This window comes from Argopecten irradians, chromosome 15 (genome assembly GCF_041381155.1).
Source record: "Argopecten irradians isolate NY chromosome 15, Ai_NY, whole genome shotgun sequence".
In the NCBI taxonomy this organism is placed as follows: Eukaryota; Metazoa; Mollusca; class Bivalvia; order Pectinida; family Pectinidae; genus Argopecten; species Argopecten irradians.
This window is the reverse complement of record NC_091148.1, coordinates 34,909,378-34,935,003: the sequence shown is the minus strand read 5'-3', so window position 1 is coordinate 34,935,003 and position 25,626 is coordinate 34,909,378. Positions and strand designations below refer to the sequence as shown.

At 32.7% G+C, this 25,626-nt stretch overlaps 1 protein-coding gene across 1 annotated transcript in view; it reads left to right on the top strand.

The window, feature by feature from the left end:
- Window positions 1–1,735: 1,735 nt before the first annotated feature.
- Window positions 1,736–25,626, top strand: part of LOC138309280 (uncharacterized) — a 38,504-nt gene continuing 14,613 nt past the window's right edge. Inside the window, exon 1 of the mRNA XM_069250454.1 lies at window positions 1,736–2,285. Within this exon, the coding sequence (XP_069106555.1) occupies window positions 2,208–2,285 (78 nt within the window). The 5' untranslated portion in view covers window positions 1,736–2,207. The remainder of the gene's footprint in view (window positions 2,286–25,626) is intronic.

The window sequence follows — 25,626 nt, the reverse complement described above, 5'->3', positions numbered from 1 at the left end:
TTCATACAGTGCTATATCCAGTCCGCAAAGGAGAAGGTACGTTAAGACTCGAATATGGCCGCAAAATTAATTCTCCAGTAAAGAACAACATATTTTGCCATATAACAGTTGAATACATTTACTAACACATTACATCCCGAAAATATCCCGCATGTGCCAATTATGTTCACTATGACGTCATCAACATGCAGTTTCCGGTCATTTTTCACAAAAATCCTTGAAAAATCATACTTTTTGAGTGGTTTTCTCTGAAAATGAACGTGGCCGCCTTCGTGGAGCAGAAAGAGATTTTCACACGTTATGTAACATGTATTTAAGCATATCCATGCAAAATATAAAGTTGCTCCAAGTGGCGGCTTAATCCATTTCAAGCCTTTTCTAACCTAAAGATGGTGAATTTCTAGCAAAATTTGGCGAGAAGAGGAAAATCATCAATTTGATGACGTCATAGGTGGAGCACATCGTGTACATGGTTATAGAAAGTTATGTTTTGATGAATGGCAAGTATGAGAGTATTTATTGATGTGAAATTGATGTGGATCAGAGTTAATATTTCTCGGCCTGAAAAATTAAGGCCAAATACTGGTCCTATCATATCTACTCCTTTTCCGTCAAAGATCCAATGGAAGCTTGTTGTAAAAGGAGTTATAGCTATACATGATGATCGGTCGCTTCATGAGAGAATGGACAACGATAGTGATTTCGTGAGATTTAAATATGTTCACTCCACATATGATAAACCATATCACATACTGCAAACACCGGATATTGACAATAAAATAGTGTTATATATGGAGAACAACGCATCGCATGTAATTTATGTGATAGGCCACTATACGACATTATAAGACATTTTGTAACAAGCTGTACATACAAAGAACATTCCTACTGAGAGATACTTTTATGACGAAAGTGATTGATTATCATGGTATCCAGCCATATGTAACTATGTCTAACCTTTCCGAAGAACTTTTGCTTCAGACAATATTCAAAGCAAAAGTTCCGAATTTGAATATGATGAACTGTCAGATGAATTTACAAAGGATTGCGCGTATCTCCTCAAAAATTCTACTTTCGCGTTGTTGTGACATGAGCTGTATTAACTAGCGTGTAAAGTAATATGCATGTAGTCGCGCGATGTTATCGCTAACTGAACTTCGACCTGAACTTTCAGTGTAAATAAGTCTGTATATCTCTTTTTTTTCATTTCCCTGTACTCTCAACTTTTGAGGAATAAAGAATGATGATGATGGTGATGATGATGATGATGATGATAACAAAATCTGCACTCATTCTGCTCACAATACAAACGCGTACGTCTTCTCGCATTTGTATTTAGGTTTCTTATCAAACCACTCGCATTACATTTCCCGCTACATTCTTGTTTTCTGCTTCATTTTGACCTTAAGGTCAAACGATTAAGCTTGGAATGCTAATTCGAAGTAAATGCAAAATGTGTACATGTACAATTTTCAAAAACTGTACATGTACACATTTTGCAATATTAAGTAGTTGTACTGTACATGTACATTTTTCAAAAACTGTACATGTACACAAAATTGTTACTTTGATGCTGTTATGTGGCGGCCGCTATCGGCCATCGTAGTCTAGGGACTTGTCTCGAGGACATACGTGCGTGTACAGTATATAAGGGTATCTAGATATTGGAGAATGACGTCACAAATATTTGTGACACGAGTAATTACAAAAACGAAGAAACAACTCGGACTTTGATTCATTAACTATCCGTAATACGTTAATATGAATAACCGACATGTGACTCTAACGATTCAACGAACCGTAACGGTTGACCGTGTGTACCTGTGTATCGAGAACACACACACACGTACGGCCCACAAACTTTATCCAAAACTTCCGGGTTTGTCCCCAAGTGCGTACAATCACTTATAGCGATGAGCTAGCCTGCTAATAGGGTTGTTTTAAACTTTAGACGGGAAATATGTCATTTGTGTGTACTCCAAGTATACTAGTTTGTCTGTCATATACAGGACTTAATCATGACCCGTAGGTCTTTAAGCGGCCCCGGGGACACAGGACATCGCTAAGATTCTACTGCTACCTGAAGTCACCGAGTTTTATCATTTAAATTTTATTTGACACCTGTGGAAGTACGTTTTAATGGACTTAGGATATTCTGTACTACAGTGTTGGATGGTTAAAACAGTGGGACGTGGCTGTCTGTAACAATGGCAAGTCATTCGTGGCTTAGTAAAGCTGGATTTGCGGTGGTTGTGCACGTGCTGAGTTTAATGACGTCATCACAGGTAATATATTGGTTAATTATATATGTGACTTTAATTGGATATATGTATTCAGATGATTTTGAGGTAGATTTATATACTTGAATACTGGTTTTATCTGTACCGTTTATCACGGGGAGCTACGTATATGATGTAATATAGCCAGACTAAAATTGTGAAGGCTGGTTAGCTTTCTTCAGCCATTATCAGCTCTGCATATCATCTTAGTTTTAATTAACTTCAAACAGACTAAACAATGAAGGCTGGTTAGCTTACTTCAAGCATCGGCGTTTTACATATAATCAAAACTGTAACTAACTTCAAATGTGTGTTGTTAGGGAGGGGGAAGATTGTATGACGTCGGTAAATGATGGAGAATGGAGAGACTGGGGAGGGATGGGGAGGGGGGGGGGGGGGTTCTAAGGGTGATGAAGGATGATCATAACAATGAAATATTTCAACGAAGTGTGTTGTAATGAGGAAGAGACTGGGTAGGATGTGGGGTGGAGGTGGGTGATGTTCCAGAAGTAAGAGAAATAAAATGACAAAAGCTGCGGAATGGTTAATGTACATGGAATACTGAGGTGTGAGATGTGGGTAGAGGGGACCGGTGGTGGTGGTGGGTAGATGTTTCGACGGACTAAAATGGTTCTTTATTAAAGAGAAGGTAAAGGAGGGGTGTAATGGATGTAATGGATGTGTGATGCTGTGTTTGTGAGGGGGGGGGAGGGGGCTGTTATTAGGAGACATAAAAGCATGTAATGAGGGTTAAAATTATGAGGATGAGGAATAAACTGATGGAAGCCGATACATGTACATGTATGTATAGTTAAAGTATACCTAAGGGTTGGGGAGGGCGTGGAAGAGCGGTGTGTGCGGGGTATATGTGAGGTTAGAAACATAGAGGTCATGGAAAGGGGATGTATTTAGGGCTGTAACATGTCGTGATTTACTGTATTGGGTATCGAGAGGTGGAGTGTGTGTGGTAGTAGTGACTGGATAGAGGGTATACATTTGTAGCTATGGATTAAACCTCTACAGACTACCTGTATATAGAGATCCACGACCAACTCATATAGTGTATCTTAAGTTTGCGTGTTTACACTAATCATATCGAACTCGTTTAAGTTGTTTACTGATCAAATAACAGTAAAGTCTTCAGCAAAACGAAATAATGTATTCAATATACATAAAGGACATTTATAAAGGCAATATAATAACATTTATAAATGTACAGTATAATAACGACGACCAGAACCAAATCAATCCCATATTTGTCCTCCCAAATTAGGATTTGTTTGCTTGTATTTTTTGGGTTTATGACCTATTAACCGCCAGGTTCATAAAGACATGCCATGTTCAATGAAGGTCGATAAAAATCGTAGTCCTTGGAGAAAAATGACCGACTAACAATCAGTATCTGATATCTGTCACATGTGGTATTCGAACTCAAACCTTTACTATTCGGACACCGATTAAATGAATGCAAGTGTATCAAGGGACGATGGATTAATATTAGTGGAAGTTAGTGGTTAAGGTGCCCGATATTCTACCATTAACATTCTACCTATGTTAGTAATCGTGTACGATTGACTAAACATACCCCACCTGTCATTACGTCTGTACAATATAATTATATCCTCTGATTTCTCGTGATTAAGTGTTTGAATCGAAAAAACCCATTGATCTGATAATTAGAGTCATAGTTATGATGGAACGAATCAATGATATGTTGTTTTTTTCGGTTAATGATTCGATTTCAATTCCAGAGGAAAGTGTATGAATACAGCCCGGGTCTAGGGTAATAGGATTAGTATCCAGTGAAGTTAAAAATAGACCCGACACAATACATCGACAAGGAAGTCACTCGGGGTTACACTACTTCCGAGAAATTTCATACGGGTAAAATCAACTTTATGTGAATTTGAATTGCTCAGTCGTTCAACAGAAGATTTAAGCTAGCCAATCTGTCTTTTGTAACCATTCTTACAAAACTGGGTCACACATGATCGTACAGTTCTGATTTTAGAAGAAATCAGCAAAAAACAAATACCGAATTAGTAACCTGAAATATGAAGAAATGTTTTTATTTTTGGACTGAATCAAGTATGAACCTTGCTTTAAACTGTATAGGATTTGACTGGTAGATATACATGTAGATGAAATGACTAAATTGGCAGAATTATCTAGGTTGTCCGGATAATTCGTAGTCGGTACGAATTTGGTTGCAAGCAGAAGTGGTTTGATTATTAAGAGTCCTTTATAAACTATTCTTCGTCAATATCATATTATAATGGCATTACTGGTTGTAAATGTTCCCATAGAACTTACATTACTCTTGAGAAACACATGGTTACCTGTGCTTTTCATGAGCCAGAAGGAGCACATGGTTTCTCACTCCTTGTATTGTTCATGAATCTCATTACAAATATAGTTTGGGTTATTACGTGTTATTGGCTTCGTATGAGTTCAGATTGTGTCTCATGATGGCCCTACCACTCTTTTAGACTCTCATTTTCCTTCCCGAATGTCAACTCGATTTGCGCTCTTCTTGGAGAAATCTATCCAGAATGTCTTCCGGTATTCAGACGGAAGAGCTCAAGTACCTTCCATATGCAGAAGAGCTTCAAACCGAGTAACCGGAAATTATATTAAAATAAATTCAAGAGGATTAATCGAGTTTGCCTTGCGATGTTCGTCTGAAGGCCGCCAACTTCCTCTCCTTGGGTCGCATAACTACGTCATCAATAATGAGTTAAGATGACTGCGTCATCAATAATGAGGTGGGATTGTGTTCGGTGGCCAGCAATGACGCAACGGAACGGGAGCACAACTGTTGTTATCGATCTACATGTATGCAAGAAAGTTAAGCACCGTATGTTTAAACAAGGCTGTAACGGTATACCTTAGTGTTGATAAAAGTCGAGGTAAACTTTCGTTTATAAACCAAATCGATTTAGGTTTCTGTAATGTGTATACCATCACATACCCCATAATATCTCTATGTGTCAGATCATTTTCTGGAGTTTAATACAAGCTCTAGGAGGGTTACATTCTGTTTAATATAACGTCAACCTATGGGTATAGTCTTTATGGACGGCAGACTGTTTTCAGGATTTGAGAATAATTTTGTTAATGTTCCTATCAGTCATTCAAGTCATCTCTGACATCATCCATTGTACACAGGGTATTGTGTGCAGTGGGTGCATGCGTGATTTGGGAGACTGTGGAATGTTCTTTTGGTGGCTTCTTACGGATTCCTGGTGTTGGCGTAAAACAAATAATCGTATGTTCGTGTTGGGTTTTCTCATAATAGTGGAACTATCTGTCTAATTTGTAGTTTTATGTCAAAGACACAAACAGGACACCCCACTCGGTGTTTTGTGAATCTGTAGTATATTCGTGTTGTGTCTCCTTGTGATAGCGGAACTCTTGTCCATTTTATAGTGCTATCTCACTGAAGCATCCCGCCGAAGACACTGAACAACACACCCCTCCCGGTTGCATTATATTGTCAACAGGCAAACTAAATTAAAATAAAACAGTTCTCCGAAATCAATACCATTATAGTTTCGATTTGGCTGTAGTACCAATAAGTAAATTTAACGAAAAATGTGAAATTAATTTAGAATTCCTATTGAAAGTAAGCTATTTTTATATGAATTATGAGATTAAAATAGCCGTATGACTGATAACTGAAAGATGTGCAACTGGACTGATGACGTCACTCTGAGTAGGTAATTGACCTACCTGTAGGCTACACGAGATTGTGTAACTTTGACAGTTTATACAAGTGTGATTAGTATTCACTGACAACTCAAGTGATACTCTACATATATAGAGAAACACAGATATGTACAAGTGTAACTACTCATAAGAAAGTCTCGTATAGGAGTCTAGTGGAAATAATTAAACAAGTACAGAATAACCATAGAATGCCATGGACAGTGATATATAGATTTGTTATGGCAAAATCATACGTTCATACAATATAAAGGAAGGAAATACAAATATATAAAGGAAATATTTTAATGTAAGCAGTTGTGTTATTTTATTTGGAATAATTATATGGATTTGTACAATTGATTAGTGTATGTTATCGCCGTTACAGTGATCAATTTGTTTTACTACTCTATGTATTTAAGTTTGACGAATGTAGGGAAGGTAAGGACGATTGCGGTTTTCTTGGGTTTTTTTATTATCGTGATTATTTAAACATATGATAGCTTATTTCCAGTTACTTCTCAGATTTTTCACCCAACATCAATTACATCACTTTAAGATTATCTCGGCCAACTGTTTGACGTCAAAGCGCGCGGTCAAGCTTGACCCCCTAAAACCAGACAGAGTGACCCAGTCATTCGTATAGAATGTCGTGATGTCCGTTAAATTTACTGACACCTGACCAAAGTAATACTTATATACGATTGATAGATGACACCGGGTCGTCAATAGGCTTCATGAAATTATAAACGTATACGACACAATGAACGGTAAAATCCTAATCGTGAACCAACACCCCCGCACAAACATATACGACACAATGAACGGTAAAATCCTAATCGTGAACCAACACCCCCGCACAAACAAAGACATGACACATCTCACAAAACATTGCCCATCTGTCAAGTATCTTACAGATGTGTCTAAAAAGACTAAATAAAGGTATCTACACATGGTAAGTAGCTAAAGGTTACACATTGTGCACACGGTGTAAACAAATCAATATCAGAGATTGGGATTTAATTGAATTGAAGTTATACCTGTCTATAAGACCACTTAAGAGACGAAGACAATATGGGTATTAAGCCGAGTGATCCTTATACATGGGTTAAATTGTGTTGGCATTGGTAGATTGCTTACATAGGCTTGACTCGCTAAGGCAAGTTTATATATATATATAGTTAGTAGTTCTGAATTTAAAAAAAAAACAAAAAAACATGGTTGTGTTGCCCGGTGTTTCTGGCGGTATGTTACAGCGAGACAACACTGTAACATAGACAAGAGCTTCTATTACTGTAGTAGACCCTAACCTTGTGTACCACAGCCTCCTAAAATAAGCATACACTTTACACGCACAACACATCGCATACTAGAGAAGCCAGCCTTGAATGAAAGTGGCGGTTAAATGGTGTTAAGCTGAAACAATCATCATACATTGGAGTTGTGCCTGGTACCATGTTTATCTGCACGACTATTACTTCAGTTCTTTAACACGAATCTTTTCTGTCTGAATTAACCCCAGTGTATCCTTTTTCTGTGAATTAAGTGTTTAAGAAGCATTATCATGCACCAAAATGTCTCTCACACATGTTTAGAATATAATTTATTCTATGATTAAGTATATGACGATACATAAGCTATCATAACGTATCTGTTAACATAACTGACATGCAAACTGAAATGATTACTTTCATGTCCTTTCACCCACCAAGCAACAAATTAAAAAAAACTTCAAAAAGGAGTGTACGTTATTTATGTTATTCATGTTTTTTCCATATAATCAATTATTAATCCTCCAATTGTCTTGTGTCGGTGTATAGTAGTGCTAAGTGTATCTCCAGCTAAACGTAAAGTTTATACTTTCATAGAAAGTACATGGTAGGAATTGTGTAAATTACCAAAACAATTGCGTCGGTAATCAGGAACAGAAATGACCTCTTCTGTGAATGAGATACCTTTCCTCATTTCACGGAAAAGGCTGATACAATTCATGACATCACTATCCCCAAGTTCTTCCTTTTAAAACCAGAACAATATATGACAAACAGTTACTGCAGCATTATGTCGTTTTAGACGTTAGTGTATGATGACAGTCCACGAGGGAGTCTCCTAAGTGTAGATTTCCGGAATGCCCACTTTCATTCATGACCAGTAATATAATTCACGTCCTTTATAGCTGTAAGTGTCGGAGAGGCTGTGTCTGGCGGTCAAGGTTCATACCCAACCCTAGATCATTTTACACTTCATAACTTCGGATTGTTTTGTTTAAATTTGTTGCACTTTCTATAATGAAAATTTTCATAAAACAAATTATCTGCCTTCGTGCTTAGGTATTGATTGTGACGTCATGTGTTTGCGAGCGTAACGTCATACTTTTCAGAGAAAACGACGTTAATTGCACACACAAAATACTGATATAATTGATACATGTACCTACCCACAAGGAAGGTAACTCTGTAATGTACAAAGACGGGAAAATGCGCCATGTTTCAAAAGTCATAAGATCCAGAGGGAAAACCATCGACCTTCGGCCAGATACTGGCATCTGCATTGATTGGTTTAAAACACCACGCCACCCAGAGGTGTATGGGGATCAACAAAGAACAGTGTCTAGCAACGTAGATTAAAAATTAACACGGACGCATTAACGATTAACAGTGATGATATAACCAAAATGCCAAAGAACAAATGGAAATTATTATTGGACAGAAATATGCTTCCTTCATCGTCAAACATGTTAAACTCCAGTACCACTTCTAAAAGATGTGGCTAAGCCAGAAATTATTTAGGTGTTCGAAACAGGTATATGCTAACTTTTGATTTTAAATAAATTATTTTTGAGACCAAACAGTAGGGATGAATCCCGTAGACCAATTATTAGACAGACATATTTTCCCTAAACCGCTCACCTTTCCGAAACGAAAGGCATGGTCCTCTAATGTTGTTGTATTATATGTTGTTTACATCTGTGTCGCGCTGTATTGTGTAGATGTAGACTTATCATTCCTAGCTATTCCTGACCAGGAATAAGAAACAGTGCACTTCATGCATTAATTCAGCAATGTTCAGTACTTAAGCGTGGTTGTTTGTGTGGAAATCCTCACCACATATAGCCATAGAAGTGTCAGTGATATATGTTACTGTACCACGCACCAACATTATATGTTATCATAGGTTTATGGTGTCAGTCTGATCACAGACAACATTGTTTTTCTAATCCATCAATTGTTCATGGACCTTGACTGTCTCCCGGTCATATATCACACCTGCAGGTAGGGCATTAGAATTGTACCTGCTGCCCCTATTGCATGATCGTAAAAGGCGACTAAATTTAGGAATCTTATCTTTTCTCTTCTTCCTAACTGACTTTATCTTTCCTAATGCCTCCCTTGGCACCGCCTCACTTTTTGGCTTGAGTTGAGCGTTCGCCCCTGTGAGGAAGGCTCTGGGTTCTGTCCCCTGGCCGAGACACACCAAAGTCTATAAAAGTGGTAGTTTATGCTCCTGCTTAACGTTCAGCATACAGGGAGGGGGACGACTGGTTCGCCCGTTGTCAGTATAATGTGACCGGGTGGGGTGTGTTGCTTGGTGTCTTCGGCGGCATGCTCCAGTGATATGGCACTAATAAAAAGGGCAAAAGTTCCACTATACAAGAAGATACACAACACGAACATACCGCAGTCTCCCAGTACACTCACCTCGCACAACATACACGCAACACACCGCATACATGGGAGGCCGTCCTTACATGACCATAGCTGTTAATAGGACGTTAATAAATCAAACAAACAAACAAAACAAACTATATCAAACCTGCCTTATACATTTGTCTTCTAGACACTAGTTTTACAACAGTTCCCCTCCAGACTCAATAACTCCACATTACGCTTTTCATTTCTTTCAATGATAGATAAATGTTACTCCATAAGAGGTGGAGAAACTTGTCATAACGACACCTGATCCGTTATCAATTATTTGGTATCCACAGTGAATATGTGGACAAAGTCATGATAGTATGTTATCTTCAGTAATCTTACTATATTTGTAACATGAGAGACAATATTTGATAGTAATGTGGAGGATAAACGACAATGATAGTAATGTCATATCCACAGTAAATATAACGACAATGATAGTAATGTCCACAGTAAATATAACGACAATGATAGTAATGTTATATCCACAGTAAATATAACGACAATGATAGTAATGTTATATCCACAGTAAATATAACGACAATGATAGTAATGTTTATATCCACATGTAATGATTTTAACGACAATGGATAGTAATGTTATATCCACAGTAAATATAACGACAATGATAGTAATGTTATATCCACAGTAAATATAACGACAATGATAGTAATGTTATATCCACAGTAAATATAACGACAATGATAGTAATGTTATATCCACAGTAAATATAACGACAATGATAGTAATGTTATATCCACAGTAAATAACGACAATGATAGTAATGTTATATCCACAGTAAATATAACGACAATGATAGTAATGTTATATCCACAGTAAATATAACGACAATGATAGTAATGTTATATCCACAGTAATATAACGACAATGATAGTAATGTTATATCCACAGTAAATATAACGACAATGATAGTAATGTTATATCCACAGTGAATATAACGACAATGATAGTAATGTTATATCCACAGTAAATATAACGACAATGATAGTAATGTTATATCCACAGTAAATATAACGACAATGATAGTAATGTTATATCCACAGTAAATATAACGACAATGATAGTAATGTGTACCACAGTAAATATAACGACAATGATAGTAATGTTATATCCACAGTGAATATAACGACAATGATAGTAATGTTATATCCACAGTAAATATAACGACAATGATAGTAATGTTATATCCACAGTAAATATAACGACAATGATAGTAATGTTATATCCACAGTAAATATAACGACAATGATAGTAATGTTATATCCACAGTAAATATAACGACAATGATAGTAATTATGTAATATCCACAGTAAATATAACGACAATGATAGTAATGTTATATCCACAGTAAATATAACGACAATGATAGTAATGTTATATCCACAGTAAATATAACGACAATGATAGTAATGTTATATCCACAGTAAATATAACGACAATGATAGTAATGTTATATCCACAGTAAATATAACGACAATGATAGTAATGTAATATCCACAGTAAATATAACGACAATGATAGTAATGTTATATCCACAGTAAATATAACGACAATGATAGTAATGTGTACCACAGTAAATATAACGACAATGATAGTAATGTTATATCCACAGTAAATATAACGACAATGATAGTAATGTAATATCCACAGTAAATATAACGACAATGATAGTAATGTAATATCCACAGTAAATATAACGACAATGATAGTAATGTTATATCCACAGTAAATATAACGACACAGTAAATATAACGACAATGATAGTAATGTTATATCCACAGTAAATATAACGACAATGATAGTAATGTTATATCCACAGTAAATATAACGACAATGATAGTAATGTTATATCCACAGTAAATATAACGACAATGATAGTAATGTTATATCCACAGTAAATATAACGACAATGATAGTAATGTTATATCCACAGTAAATATAACGACAATGATAGTAATGTTATATCCACAGTAAATATAACGACAATGATAGTAATGTGTACCACAGTAAATATAACGACAATGATAGTAATGTTATATCCACAGTAAATATAACGACAATGATAGTAATGTAATATCCACAGTAAATATAACGACAATGATAGTAATGTTATATCACACAGAAATATACGACAAAATATAACACAGATAGTAATGTTATATCCACAGTAAATATAACGACAATGATAGTAATGTTATATCCACAGTAAATATAACGACAATGATAGTAATGTTATATCCACAGTAAATATAACGATGATAGTAATGTTATATCCACAGTAAATATAACGACAATGATAGTAATGTTATATCCACAGTAAATATAACGACAATGATAGTTAATGTTAATATAACACAGTGAAGTAGAAATAAAACCACAGTAAATATAACGACAATGATAGTAATGTTATATCCACAGTAAATATAACGACAATGATAGTAATGTTATATCCACAGTAAATATAACGACATGATAGTAATGTTATAATCCACAGTAATATAATATAACGACAATGATAGTAATGTTATATCCACAGTAAATATAACGACAATGATAGTAATGTTATATCCACAGTAAATATAACGACAATGATAGTAATGTTATATCCACAGTAAAATATAACGACAATGATAGTAATGTTATATCCACAGTAAATATAACGACAATGATAGTAATGTTATATCCACAGTAAATATAACGACAATGATAGTAATGTAATATCCACAGTAAATATAACGACAATGAATGTTATAATGTTATATATCCACAGTAAATATAACGACAATGATAGTAATGTTATATCCACAGTAAATATAACGACAATGATAGTAATGTTATATCCACAGTAAATATAACGACAATGATAGTAATGTTATATCCACAGTAAATATAACGACAATGATAGTAATGTTATATCCACAGTAAATATAACGACAATGATAGTAATGTTATATCCACAGTTAAATATAACGACAATGATAGTAATGTTATATCCACAGTAAAATATAAACGACAATGATAGTAATGTTATATCCACAGTAAATATAACGACAATGATAGTAATGTATATCCACAGTAAATATAACGACAATGATAAGTAATGTTATATCCACAGTAAATATAACGACAATGATAGTAATGTGTACCACAGTAAATATAACGACAATGATAGTAATGTTATATCCACAGTAAATATAACGACAATGATAGTAATGTGTACCACAGTAAATATAACGACAATGATAGTAATGTTATATCCACAGTAAATGTAAATATCCACAGTAAATATAACGACAATGATAGTAATGTTATATCCACAGTAAATATAACGACAATGATAGTAATGTTATATCCACAGTAAATATAACGACAATGATAGTAATGTTATATCCACAGTAAATATAACGACAATGATAGTAATGTTATATCCACAGTAAATATAACGACAATGATAGTAATGTTATATCCACAGTAAATATAACGACAAATGATAGTAATTTGTTATATCCACAGTAAATATAACGACAATGATAGTAATGTTATATCCACAGTAAATATAACGACAATGATAGTAATGTTATATCCACAGTAAATATAACGACAATGATAGTAATGTTATATCCACAGTAAAATAACGACAATATAGTAATGTAATATCGACAAATGATAGTAATGTTATATCCACAGTAAATATAACGACAATGATAGTAATGTTATATCCACAGTAAATATAACGACAATGATAGTAATGTTATATCCACAGTAAATATAACGACAATGATAGTAATGTTATATCCACAGTAAATATAACGACAATGATAGTATGTTATATCCACAGTAAATATAACGACAATGATAGTAATGTTATATCCACAGTAAATATAACGACAATGATAGTAATGTTATATCCACAGTAAATATAACGACAATGATAGTAATGTTATATCCACAGTAAATATAACGACAATGATAGTAATGTTATATCCACAGTAAATATAACGACAATGATAGTAATGTTATATCCACAGTAAATATAACGACAATGATAGTAATGTTATATCCACAGTAAATATAACGACAATGATAGTAATGTTATATCCACAGTAAATATAACGACAATGATAGTAATGTAATATCCACAGTAAATATAACGACAATGATAGTAATGTTATATCCACAGTAAATATAACGACAATGATAGTAATGTTATATCCACAGTAAATATAACGACAATGATAGTAATGTATATCCACAGTAAATATAACGACAATGATAGTAATGTTATATCCACAGTAAATATAACGACAATGATAGTAATGTGTACCACAGTAAATATAACGACAATGATAGTAATGTTATATCCACAGTAAATATAACGACAATGATAGTAATGTTATATCCACAGTAAATATAACGACAATGATAGTAATGTTATATCCACAGTAAATATAACGACAATGATAGTAATGTTATATCCACAGTAAATATAACGACAATGATAGTAATGTTATATCCACAGTAAATATAACGACAATGATAGTAATGTTATATCCACAGTAAATATAACGACAATGATAGTAATGTTATATCCACAGTAAATATAACGACAATGATAGTAGTAATGTTATATCCACAGTAAATATAACGACAATGATAGTAATGTATGTTATATCCACAGTAAATATAACGACAATGATAGTAATGTTATATCCACAGTAAATATAACGACAATGATAGTAATGTTATATCCACAGTGAATATAACGACAATGATAGTAATGTTATATCCACAGTAAATATAACGACAATGATAGTAATGTTATATCCACAGTAAATATAACGACAATGATAGTAATGTTATATCCACAGTAAATATAACGACAATGATAGTAATGTTATATCCACAGTAAATATAACGACAATGATAGTAATATAACGACAATGATAGTAATGTTATATCCACAGTAAATATAACGACAATGATAGTAATGTTATATCCACAGTAAATATAACGACAATGATAGTAATGTTATATCCACAGTAAATATAACGACAATGATAGTAATGTTATATCCACAGTAAATATAACGACAATGATAGTAATGTTATATCCACAGTAAATATAACGACAATGATAGTAATGTATATATCCACAGTAAATATAACGACAATGATAGTAATGTTATATCCACAGTAAATATAACGACAATGATAGTAATGTTATATCCACAGTAAATATAACGACAATGATAGTAATGTTATATCCACAGTAAATATAACGACAATGATAGTAATGTTATATCCACAGTAAATATAACGACAATGATAGTAATGTTATATCCACAGTAAATATAACGACAATGATAGTAATGTGTTATATCCACAGTAAATATAACGACAATGATAGTAATGTTATATCCACAGTAAATATAACGACAATGATAGTAATTGTTATATCCACAGTAAATATAACGACAATGATAGTAATGTTATATCCACAGTAAAAATATAACGACAATGATAGTAATGTTATATCCACAGTAAATATAACGACAATGATAGTAATGTTATATCCACAGTAAATATAACGACAATGATAGTAATGTTATATCCACAGTAAATATACAATGATACGACAATGATAGTAATGTTATATCCACAGTAAATATAACGACAATGATAGTAATGTTATATCCACAGTAAATATAACGACAATGATAGTAATGTTATATCCACAGTAAATATAACGACAATGATAGTAATGTAATATCCACAGTAAATATAACGACAATGATAGTAATGTTATATCCACAGTAAATATAACGACAATGATAGTAATGTTATATCCACAGTAAATATAACGACAATGATAGTAATGTTATATCCACAGTAAATATAACGACAATGATAGTAATGTTATATCCACAGTAAATATAACGACAATGATAGTAATGTAATATCCACAGTAAATATAACGACAATGATAGTAATGTTATATCCACAGTAAATATAACGACAATGATAGTAATGTTATATCCACAGTAAATATAACGACAATGATAGTAATGTTATATCCACAGTGAATATAACGACAATGATAGTAATGTTATATCCACAGTAAATATAACGACAATGATAGTAATATAACGACAATGATAGTAATGTTATATCCACAGTAATATCCGACATGATAAATATAAATATACGACAATGATAGTAATGTTATATCCACAGTAAATATAACGACAATGATAGTAATGTAATATCCACAGTAAATATAACGACAATGATAGTAATGTTATATCCACAGTAAATATAACGACAATGATAGTAATGTTATATCCACAGTAAATATAACGACAATGATAGTAATGTTATATCCACAGTAAATATAACGACAATGATAGTAATGTTATATCCACAGTAAATATAACGACAATGATAGTAATGTGTACCACAGTAAATATAACGACAATGATAGTAATGTTATATCCACAGTAAATATAACGACAATGATAGTATGTTATATCCACAGTAAATATAACGACAATGATAGTAATGTATACACAAAATATAACGACAATGATAGTAATGTTATATCCACAGTAAATATAACGACAATGATAGTAATGTTATATCCACAGTAAATATAACGACAATGATAGTAATGTTATATCCACAGTAAATATAACGACAATGATAGTAATGTTATATCCACAGTAAATATAACGACAATGATAGTAATGTTATATCCACAGTAAATATAACGACAATGATAGTAATGTTATATCCACAGTAAATATAACGACAATGATAGTAATGTTATATCCACAGTAAATATAACGACAATGATAGTAATGTTATATCCACAGTAAATATAACGACAATGATAGTAATGTTATATCCACAGTAAATATAACGACAATGATAGTAATGTTATATCCACAGTAAATATAACGACAATGATAGTAATGTTATATCCACAGTAAATATAACGACAATGATAGTAATGTTATATCCACAGTAAATATAACGACAATGATAGTAATGTTATATCCACAGTAAATATAACGACAATGATAGTAATGTTATATCCACAGTAAAAATATAACGACAATGATAGTAATGTTATATCCACAGTAAATATAACGACAATGATAGTAATGTTATATCCACAGTAAATATAACGACAATGATAGTAATGTTATATCCACAGTAAATATAACGACAATGATAGTAATGTTATATCCACAGTAAATATAACGACAATGATAGTAATGTTATATCCACAGTAAATATAACGACAATGATAGTAATGTTATATCCACAGTAAATATAACGACAATGATAGTAATGTGTATCCACAGTAAATATAACGACAATGATAGTTATGCTAATGTGTATCCACAGTAAATATAACGACAATGATAGTAATGTTATATCCACAGTAAATATAACGACAATGATAGTAATGTTATATCCACAGTAAATATAACGACAATGATAGTAATGTTATATCCACAGTAAATATAACGACAATGATAGTAATGTAATATCCACAGTAAATATAACGACAATGATAGTAATGTTATATCCACAGTAAATATAACGACAATGATAGTAATGTTATATCCACAGTAAATATAACGACAATGATAGTAATGTTATATCCACAGTAAATATAACGACAATGATAGTAATGTTATATCCACAGTAAATATAACGACAATGATAGTAATGTGTACCACAGTAAATATAACGACAATGATAGTAATGTGTATCCACAGTAAATATAACGACAATGATAGTAATGTTATATCCACAGTAAATATAACGACAATGATAGTAGTGTTATATCCACAGTAAATATAACGACAATGATAGTAATGTTATATCCACAGTAAATATAACGACAATGATAGTAATGCTATATCCACAGTAAATATAACGACAATGATATTAATCCACGTTTATCTAGAAAACTGCAAACGTCAAGCTATAAGATAAGTATATCTATATTTAAAACGTTAAATTACTAACAAACAGTACATGGATATGTACGCTCTCCTCTTTGAACGGATAGTATTTCGTGTTGACTATCAATTGATATTTCCATGTGACTTGATTTTGACCTCTAACATTCTCGCTATGACTGCTTGAATATCTCAAAATGGAAATCCTTATTGTTCACTCATGTGGAACGAGCCTGGTTTTTCCCTCCGTCACACTTTCGTGATTCACTGGTGAGGTCGACGAGGTCACACAGCCTCGTGCATATATTAACGATATAAGATTGATGAATATATACCTAGTAGTCTTGTAAAACTAGTCTTTACAATGAGTGATATCAGTTATTTACATACATGTTTCATTAAATAACTATTCACAAAGTGTTGAACAAGATAGATATGGCTTCAGTTGTTGATAACATAATATTGTTAATGCCCAAAATGAGAAATATCATGGTATAGATGTGTCTGATTTATGCTATATTTAGTAATCGTTATAACACTGTTTTATTCTGATAAACATTTTAAACATATAGCTGTGGTTTGACCATGAAACAGTTCAATGTAATTTGAGCTTATTTCTAAACTCCTCATCAAGGACTTCGATATGGAAACCATAATATTATCCCGTTTAAACACACTGTACATTTATTTTTTCATTTTGGTAGCCCTGGACCCAACGTAAATAATGTCATACTTTGTAAAACAGGGCCATGTAACAATGTATGCCATAACTTTTGTTGTTTACTTCGTTTTCTTATATAAATAAGAATAAATATTTATTATTATTTATCATTAACAATGTCAAACAGCACTATATCATCCAAAGAAGACAGCATTAGAATAATTGAGTATATTAATGTTATTGAAGTAACGAATTGAGTCCTACCTTATATAACTAAGGAATCATTCAAATAGTTGGTCTTTTGATTTTTTGAGTTTATGGGCGAAGGCGAGTAGTTAAGATATCCCAACCACAAGCCCTCCACCTCTGGGTCGCAAGTTCGGTCATATGGGGCAGATAACCAGGTACTGACCACTGTTAGGTGGTACCCCCCCCCCCCCCCCTCGGCTTCTCTTCACCACCTAAACCTGAAACGGACCTTGGCTGTTACTCTGGTCAAAGCAAACCAAATCAACAATGAAGTAGTAGTATTGCTGGCAATAGATATGAGTTGTTATTTGGAGATGTCTATACATATACTTACTTTTAGACTTTCTAGTATTTAGCTCTTATTGATTTCATTGAGTCTTCCCTAGAAATTCCGTGGTTTGTAATTCGGTTTGATGATCTTTCAGTGGAATTTGCATTCTATTTACATCTGGTATTTCCACAAAAGATCAATATATATACAGTTATAAAGTGTTTTAAGTCGGAACATTTGTCCTGAACAAGTGTTCTGTATTTCATATGGAAAACCTAAGGTTAAAATTACAGTTATATAAAAGCGGGGTTTCCTGTTTTACTATGCTGTGGTATATTCATGAAAGGTTTATAGATAATTTACATTGTTGTTTTTAAATTTGGCTTTCCTCTCCGTTAACTGTCACACTTGAAACCGCAAATCATAATGAAAGTCACAAGTTGTTGTTGACGTCCGGTTACTGATTTGCACTCTTGGATGCACTTGAATTACCACAAACTATTTTTCATTTCAGAATATTTTATTGTCAGATGTTACATACAATCGGAATTGGGCAACAGGCAACATGCCTATACACGCCCTCTCCTTACATATTAACAGTAGATACAAATTAATATTGATATATACATAAATAATCTGAATTGCTATATTTATTTAATGATGATGATTTCCTAAAACATCAAGCTAGATATTGATAAACATCATATACAAAATGTCTCCTACTTCATATAATTACAAATAGAAAAAAAATGATTTTACAAGATATTCAACGAATTCAACGAAATCTTTTTCAACAAAATCAGCGAAATCTATTGGAATCTCTGATAAAGCACTGAACTTTATCCAATATAGCTTTATTAATGTTTATATCGTGTCTTTCAGAGCCCTGCAAAAATGTTTGTGTTGTCAGTGGTATATCATTGTCAAGTTCCAAGAGAGAGTTAAAAAGGAGCCGTCTAGGGTTGACGTGTAAAGGACAGTATAGAAAATAGTGTTCACGATCTTCGTTTTGAAATCCACACAGACAGGCTGGACTGTCACTGAAATGAGAATTAAAGAGATCCGTATTAAGGTTACTAGCAAAATTTCTCAACTGACATAATAAAATATTTGACATACGATCACCATTATATTTGGAAATATCGGAACATTGAGCTCTATTATCAAAGATATATGTATTTACTGTAAAACTTTTGATGGATCTAACAGATGACATTGTAGGAAATGGACAGGACGGTTCGTTCCACTCGGTCATAATAGACGGGAAAAGCTGTTTTTATATAACTGGGTTCTAGCTGCAGGAACATTAAATAATCTGTTATGTAGGAAATTGTAATTATCACTAATATTTAGAGAGGGTTGTAATAATTCATAAATATTAGATGGCAGTTGTTATTAAATATACTGAAAAAAAGTTATATTTCGATGTAGATGTCTTCGTTTAATAAGTGGTACTAGGCCAGATTCTTTATAAATTATAGCGTGACTTGTTCCCCTTCTTAAACCAGTTATAATGCGTGCTGCTTCAAGCTGAATTGACTCCAAAATATCACACTCAGATTGGTTGCAATTAGACCCAACTATATTAGAATACTCGAGAATGAGTCGAATAAAGGAAGTATAAATAGTTTGAAATGATTTTCTATCGAGTTTGAATTTTAGTATTCTGAGTATGTTTATTCTTTTGTATACTTTCTCATATATATGATTTATATGGGTAGACCAATTTGCCATTGGATTGAAATATACTCCTAAGTGCTTATGATTGGTAACATTATTAATTTTTGTATTGCTGAAAAATAAATCAGGAATTAATATTTGGGATTCAACTCGCCTTGAGAAAAGAAGAGATACAGTTTTATCAGGATGAAAAAGTATGCCCCTTTTTTAGCCCACAAAGATATTTTTATAATTATCACAAACTATTAATGCAAAATATTATTTACTTCGTAATATATTATTCATTACTTGTATTGACTGGAATGTTTTCGCTCTATTTTTTTTAAATTTTTAGCCCAGTAGACTGACATTCAAGGCATTGTAACCCATTTCATTGTCGTCTCCAATATTTTCACTTTTCGTTAAAAGTAGAGTCATATTTACATTTGTTATAATTATTCGCAAAACACTTTAATTCAATTCGTTCTTTCTCCAGAAAATCTTATCCATTTAATGACGTATGTTAATTATCAATACTTCTGACACTTAGCCCCAGGATCATGAAACAATCTTATACTGAAGTTTGTGTTCAGCCAAGCAAATATAACACAACTTCTTGTAACATCTTCTGTGATTGGCTACGTCTTATCTGTTTCATGATCATGGGGCCAGAAAAGGAAATTTGGATTGATAAACAATATCATTTCTTATTATGCTACTGAAAATCGCGAAAGCTTCAACCGGTAAAACTAATCTTCGGCTGATATCATGAGTACGAATGGTATTTGTAATGATTGGAGATGTCAAACAGATAAAACATATTGATCAATATTTACACTATACCAGTTACATCAAGGAAGTTTTGGACACGCCATAATTCCTACATTAAACATTAACTTAAAAGCTTAGTAATCCTTAACATCAGTTCACGATATAAAATAAATGTTAAAACCTCTCGTGGACATTGCGTCATGTTGTATGTGGACACATTTATAGAACCTGTTATCGTAACGTTGTTTTGCCTACCTTTTTAACAAGAAAGCATACATCAAGATATGGAAAAAGATTTATAGTAAAACAAACCCAAAAAGACAAATGTTAATACAAAACAATAAATATGTACGAAAGTCATACTGAATACGATATAAGCTATGAGGAAAAAAGAAAAGATTATATTGATTATACATATAAATAATTTGAATACCTATCGAACGAAGTTACTGAAATAGTTTATAGCAATCTATCAGGAACAGAACATAACTTTTGTTCATATGATTTTCTAGCTTTACAGAGTTATTAGATGAAAACAGTTTTGAAATATTGTCAAAGAGAATGAAACAATTACTCAATCAATAAATATTTTATCTGTGCTTTGTTATCAACGGAAGCATGTTATGGACACAAGTATAAAATGTATAATTCGGCGGTAATGTATCCGATATCCTGTCATATGATGGTCTATCGGCGGTTATATATCCGATATCCTGTGATGATCTAACATGACTAAACAACAGGGTATTGGTGTATGATCATTTCAGCGGCATTGTACTATTCAAAGCAGATTTTCGTTCTCCATTGCAGGTAGTTCGATTGAGTCATAATGTATCTGAAATACACAAGTGGTCGAATTTATTTTATCTGTCTCCACATATAAATTAACATTACATTACATAAACAAGGTGACATTCTATTAAATACATATATACAAAAAAAATACAAAATCTCTCCCTTGGAAGAGAGAAAGGGGGAGGGTTAAGTGGGATGCCCAAATAATTTGAATAAAAGATAATAATAAAATCATCATTTCCGTTGCCAAGTAGTAAATTAAGTATCCTTATTAGGTCATAGCGTGATGCAAAACAATACATTTTGCTTTATGATGTTTGGTTTGTTTTAGTTTTACGTCCTGTTAACAGCCAATGTCATTTAACACCGGGGTTGGAGAACTTGTGGTAACATGTCGGAACATTAATGAAGCTAATCGATGGCATGTTTATAATACCTATAAATGTTTATTTCAACTCCTGACGTTTTAAAAAATGCCTTTTTAAATTGGATTAACTGGAGTACACCTTTCGATAATTGTATTATTACCAAATATAGGTCTATTTATGCTATGTCTGTAGTCATATCAACTTTGTTAAAATCGATTTAAAATTCCGTTTTTTTAAGTTTATGTATACCTGTTTATAATTCTCGGTTACCATTGATCCACTACTTAGACGTAATTTTGGCACGACCCCCGAAAACGGAGGCTATATATCGAGTTGGTATTATCTATGTATATCTCTGTCACGTCTTCAGCGCCTAATACTTTTGTTATCTCAGAAATGTTGATATCGTGAAACGAGGTTATTTGATTTGCTCAACAGTTTTATACAACTTTGTTCAATGACAAAATTATACAACACAAACACGGCTCAATGCACGATACAGGTGTTCTGTGCCAACGGCTGTAACCCGACAGTAAAATACCAATGGGTAGATATTGTGGATCGATAAATACTTACCTTTTTTGAAAACAAGCATAGTTAAGTCTGGAGGTCGATGTATAAGTCGCTTATTGATATAAACAGCACATAGTGTTTTCGTTAAGTTAACACGTGTGATATCGCTCAATGTATTATGACACGAACCATTGCTTGGTTACAACACCATCTCTCTAGTCTTAAAAAGTCACAAAATGTACTGGTAAATTGTACAATCTGTCCCGGGAATGTAAGTTTTTGTAAGTCAATACTTACATGTTATACAAAGATGTACTTAAAGAAAACTTTAAAAAAAGATAAAGAAAAATTAAACAAATTTAAAAGTTGTATAGACTATATACTTGTAAATATTTTATTCTTCAGAGTTATAACACAACATATGTACTACATCAATAAACATAACCAACGGAGTCCTGTTATCTTTGATAAGATCCGGCAGTGTCATTCTCCTTAAGGAGGTTTACAGCGATCTGTTTAAATTATACATGTACAGTTTCATCCAGGCACCGATAGGAAATAATATCTGCCATTATCTATAACCAGTATCGTCATAAATTTACCCTTTATTTTAAATATGCGAGCGTGATTACCCACGGGGTGTTGGAAAAACCATCCGATAGAATATGTCATTCGTTAACATTAAAATACTGAGAGTAACAATTTAGATGAAAAATGCGAAGAAGGATGTAATTGTTTCGGGGTCGTGCCATTATTCCGTTTCAGTGGAAACAATAAATTAGTTAAAGTCATAGACTTATTGCACCTCGAATATACATAGTTTCTAAGCTAACTCACAAATTCCAAAGTTGGAAAGTGTCTTCTTAAAGATGCTCCACCGCTGACAAACGTTATTTTTTCACTATCAAAAACATGAGCAGATGATGTAGTATTTTTCTTCAGTTAAAAAAGTTACTTACTTTACACCATTACCACCATTGAAAAGTTTGAGCTTCTAATTTTACTTTAAGTTAAAAATATAAAAAATAATTAATTGCATCCCGAAAAAAATCCATGTCACTATATTCTATATGAAATGAAATACTGATTGCTTATGCACCAAAGGCAAAATAAATTATTTTATTACATTTTTTGTGCTAATTATACATATATATACACGATTAAATACCAATTACTGTTCAAGTGATGAATATCATTTATGTTCTGTCGGCGGTGGAGCATCTTTAAGTAGATTTTCCATTATCGACAAATAATTGTATACTTGTGTGATTGTATTTGATTTTTCTGACAATTTAATTCTTTTTTGGCCCCAATTCCACTTTAAAACAAGGCTAAAGTCAACAGTCAAGGCAATTTGAGAAAATAGAACATCAAGAAAAGTTTCTTACAGAGCAAAAATAATCTTTTCTTGACCGGACTACGAAATCGGCTCGTATCGAAAGATAATTCGTTATAAGTAAATGCCTAATATGTTTCTCAAAACAATAGAGGTTAAGAGGAGCCGAGACTGATAAAGTTTTACTACAATATTAAAAAGAAATGTTGATCAAATGTAAAGTAAAAGGAAGAAATATAACAGGGAACTTCAGCATCCGGGTTGTCCAATTAATCATAACAATACTTCAGCTTTGTGTTGGCCACTCTGGCCAATTCAGCTAATTAAGCTATCGCCATGATTAACCACGCTCCACATTCATTAAATACTTCACATGTTATGGTATGTGACATATCTTCGGGCTAGTACATATCAAATTAGTGGATAAATAAAGAAATTTACAAATATCAATATTAAAATAGATTTTTATTCATTTTTCTAATCTATGAAAAGTAATATCCGCGAACTTGATTTGAATCTGAAATCACAGAATTTAGTAGCTGCAAAGGAAAATTGGTTTACTGCCTATTGATTTGCTTTCACTGCCTCATAGACAAACACTAGGGCCCAGTTATTCATTGATGATTAGCTTAATCAATGATTAGAGAGATTCTCATTTCTCATTTGCTGCAATATTTGCCATTATATCTTCACCAAAATCAGGATGCAGGTAAAGAATGAAGTTTTTAAGAACTTCATAAAATTTTGTACAATTAGTATAATCAGAAATTGTTTAATATTGATTTGAAAATTGTCGTAAAACAGTGATTAGCCTAATCACGTCTGAACAACTAGACTCTGACTACTAAATAATAACACCGATATACCCATGATATAGAACTAGACTATGACTACTAAATAATAACACCGATATACCCGTGATATAGAACTAGACTCTGACTACTAAATAATAACACCGATATACCCGTGATATAGGAATAGACTATGACTTCTAAATAATAACACCGATATACCCGTGATATAGAACTAGACTCTGACTACTAAATAATAACACTGATATACCCGTGATATACAACCAGACTCTGACTACTAAATAATAACACCGATATACCCGTGATATAGAACTAGACTCTGACTACTAAATAATACACATCTGAACAACTAGACTCTGACTATTAAATAATAACACCGACATACCCGTGATATAGAACTAGACTCTGACTACTAAATAATAACACCGATATACCCGTGATATAGAACTAGACTCTGACTACTAAATAATACACATCTTAACAACTAGACTCTGACTACTAAATAATAACACCGATATA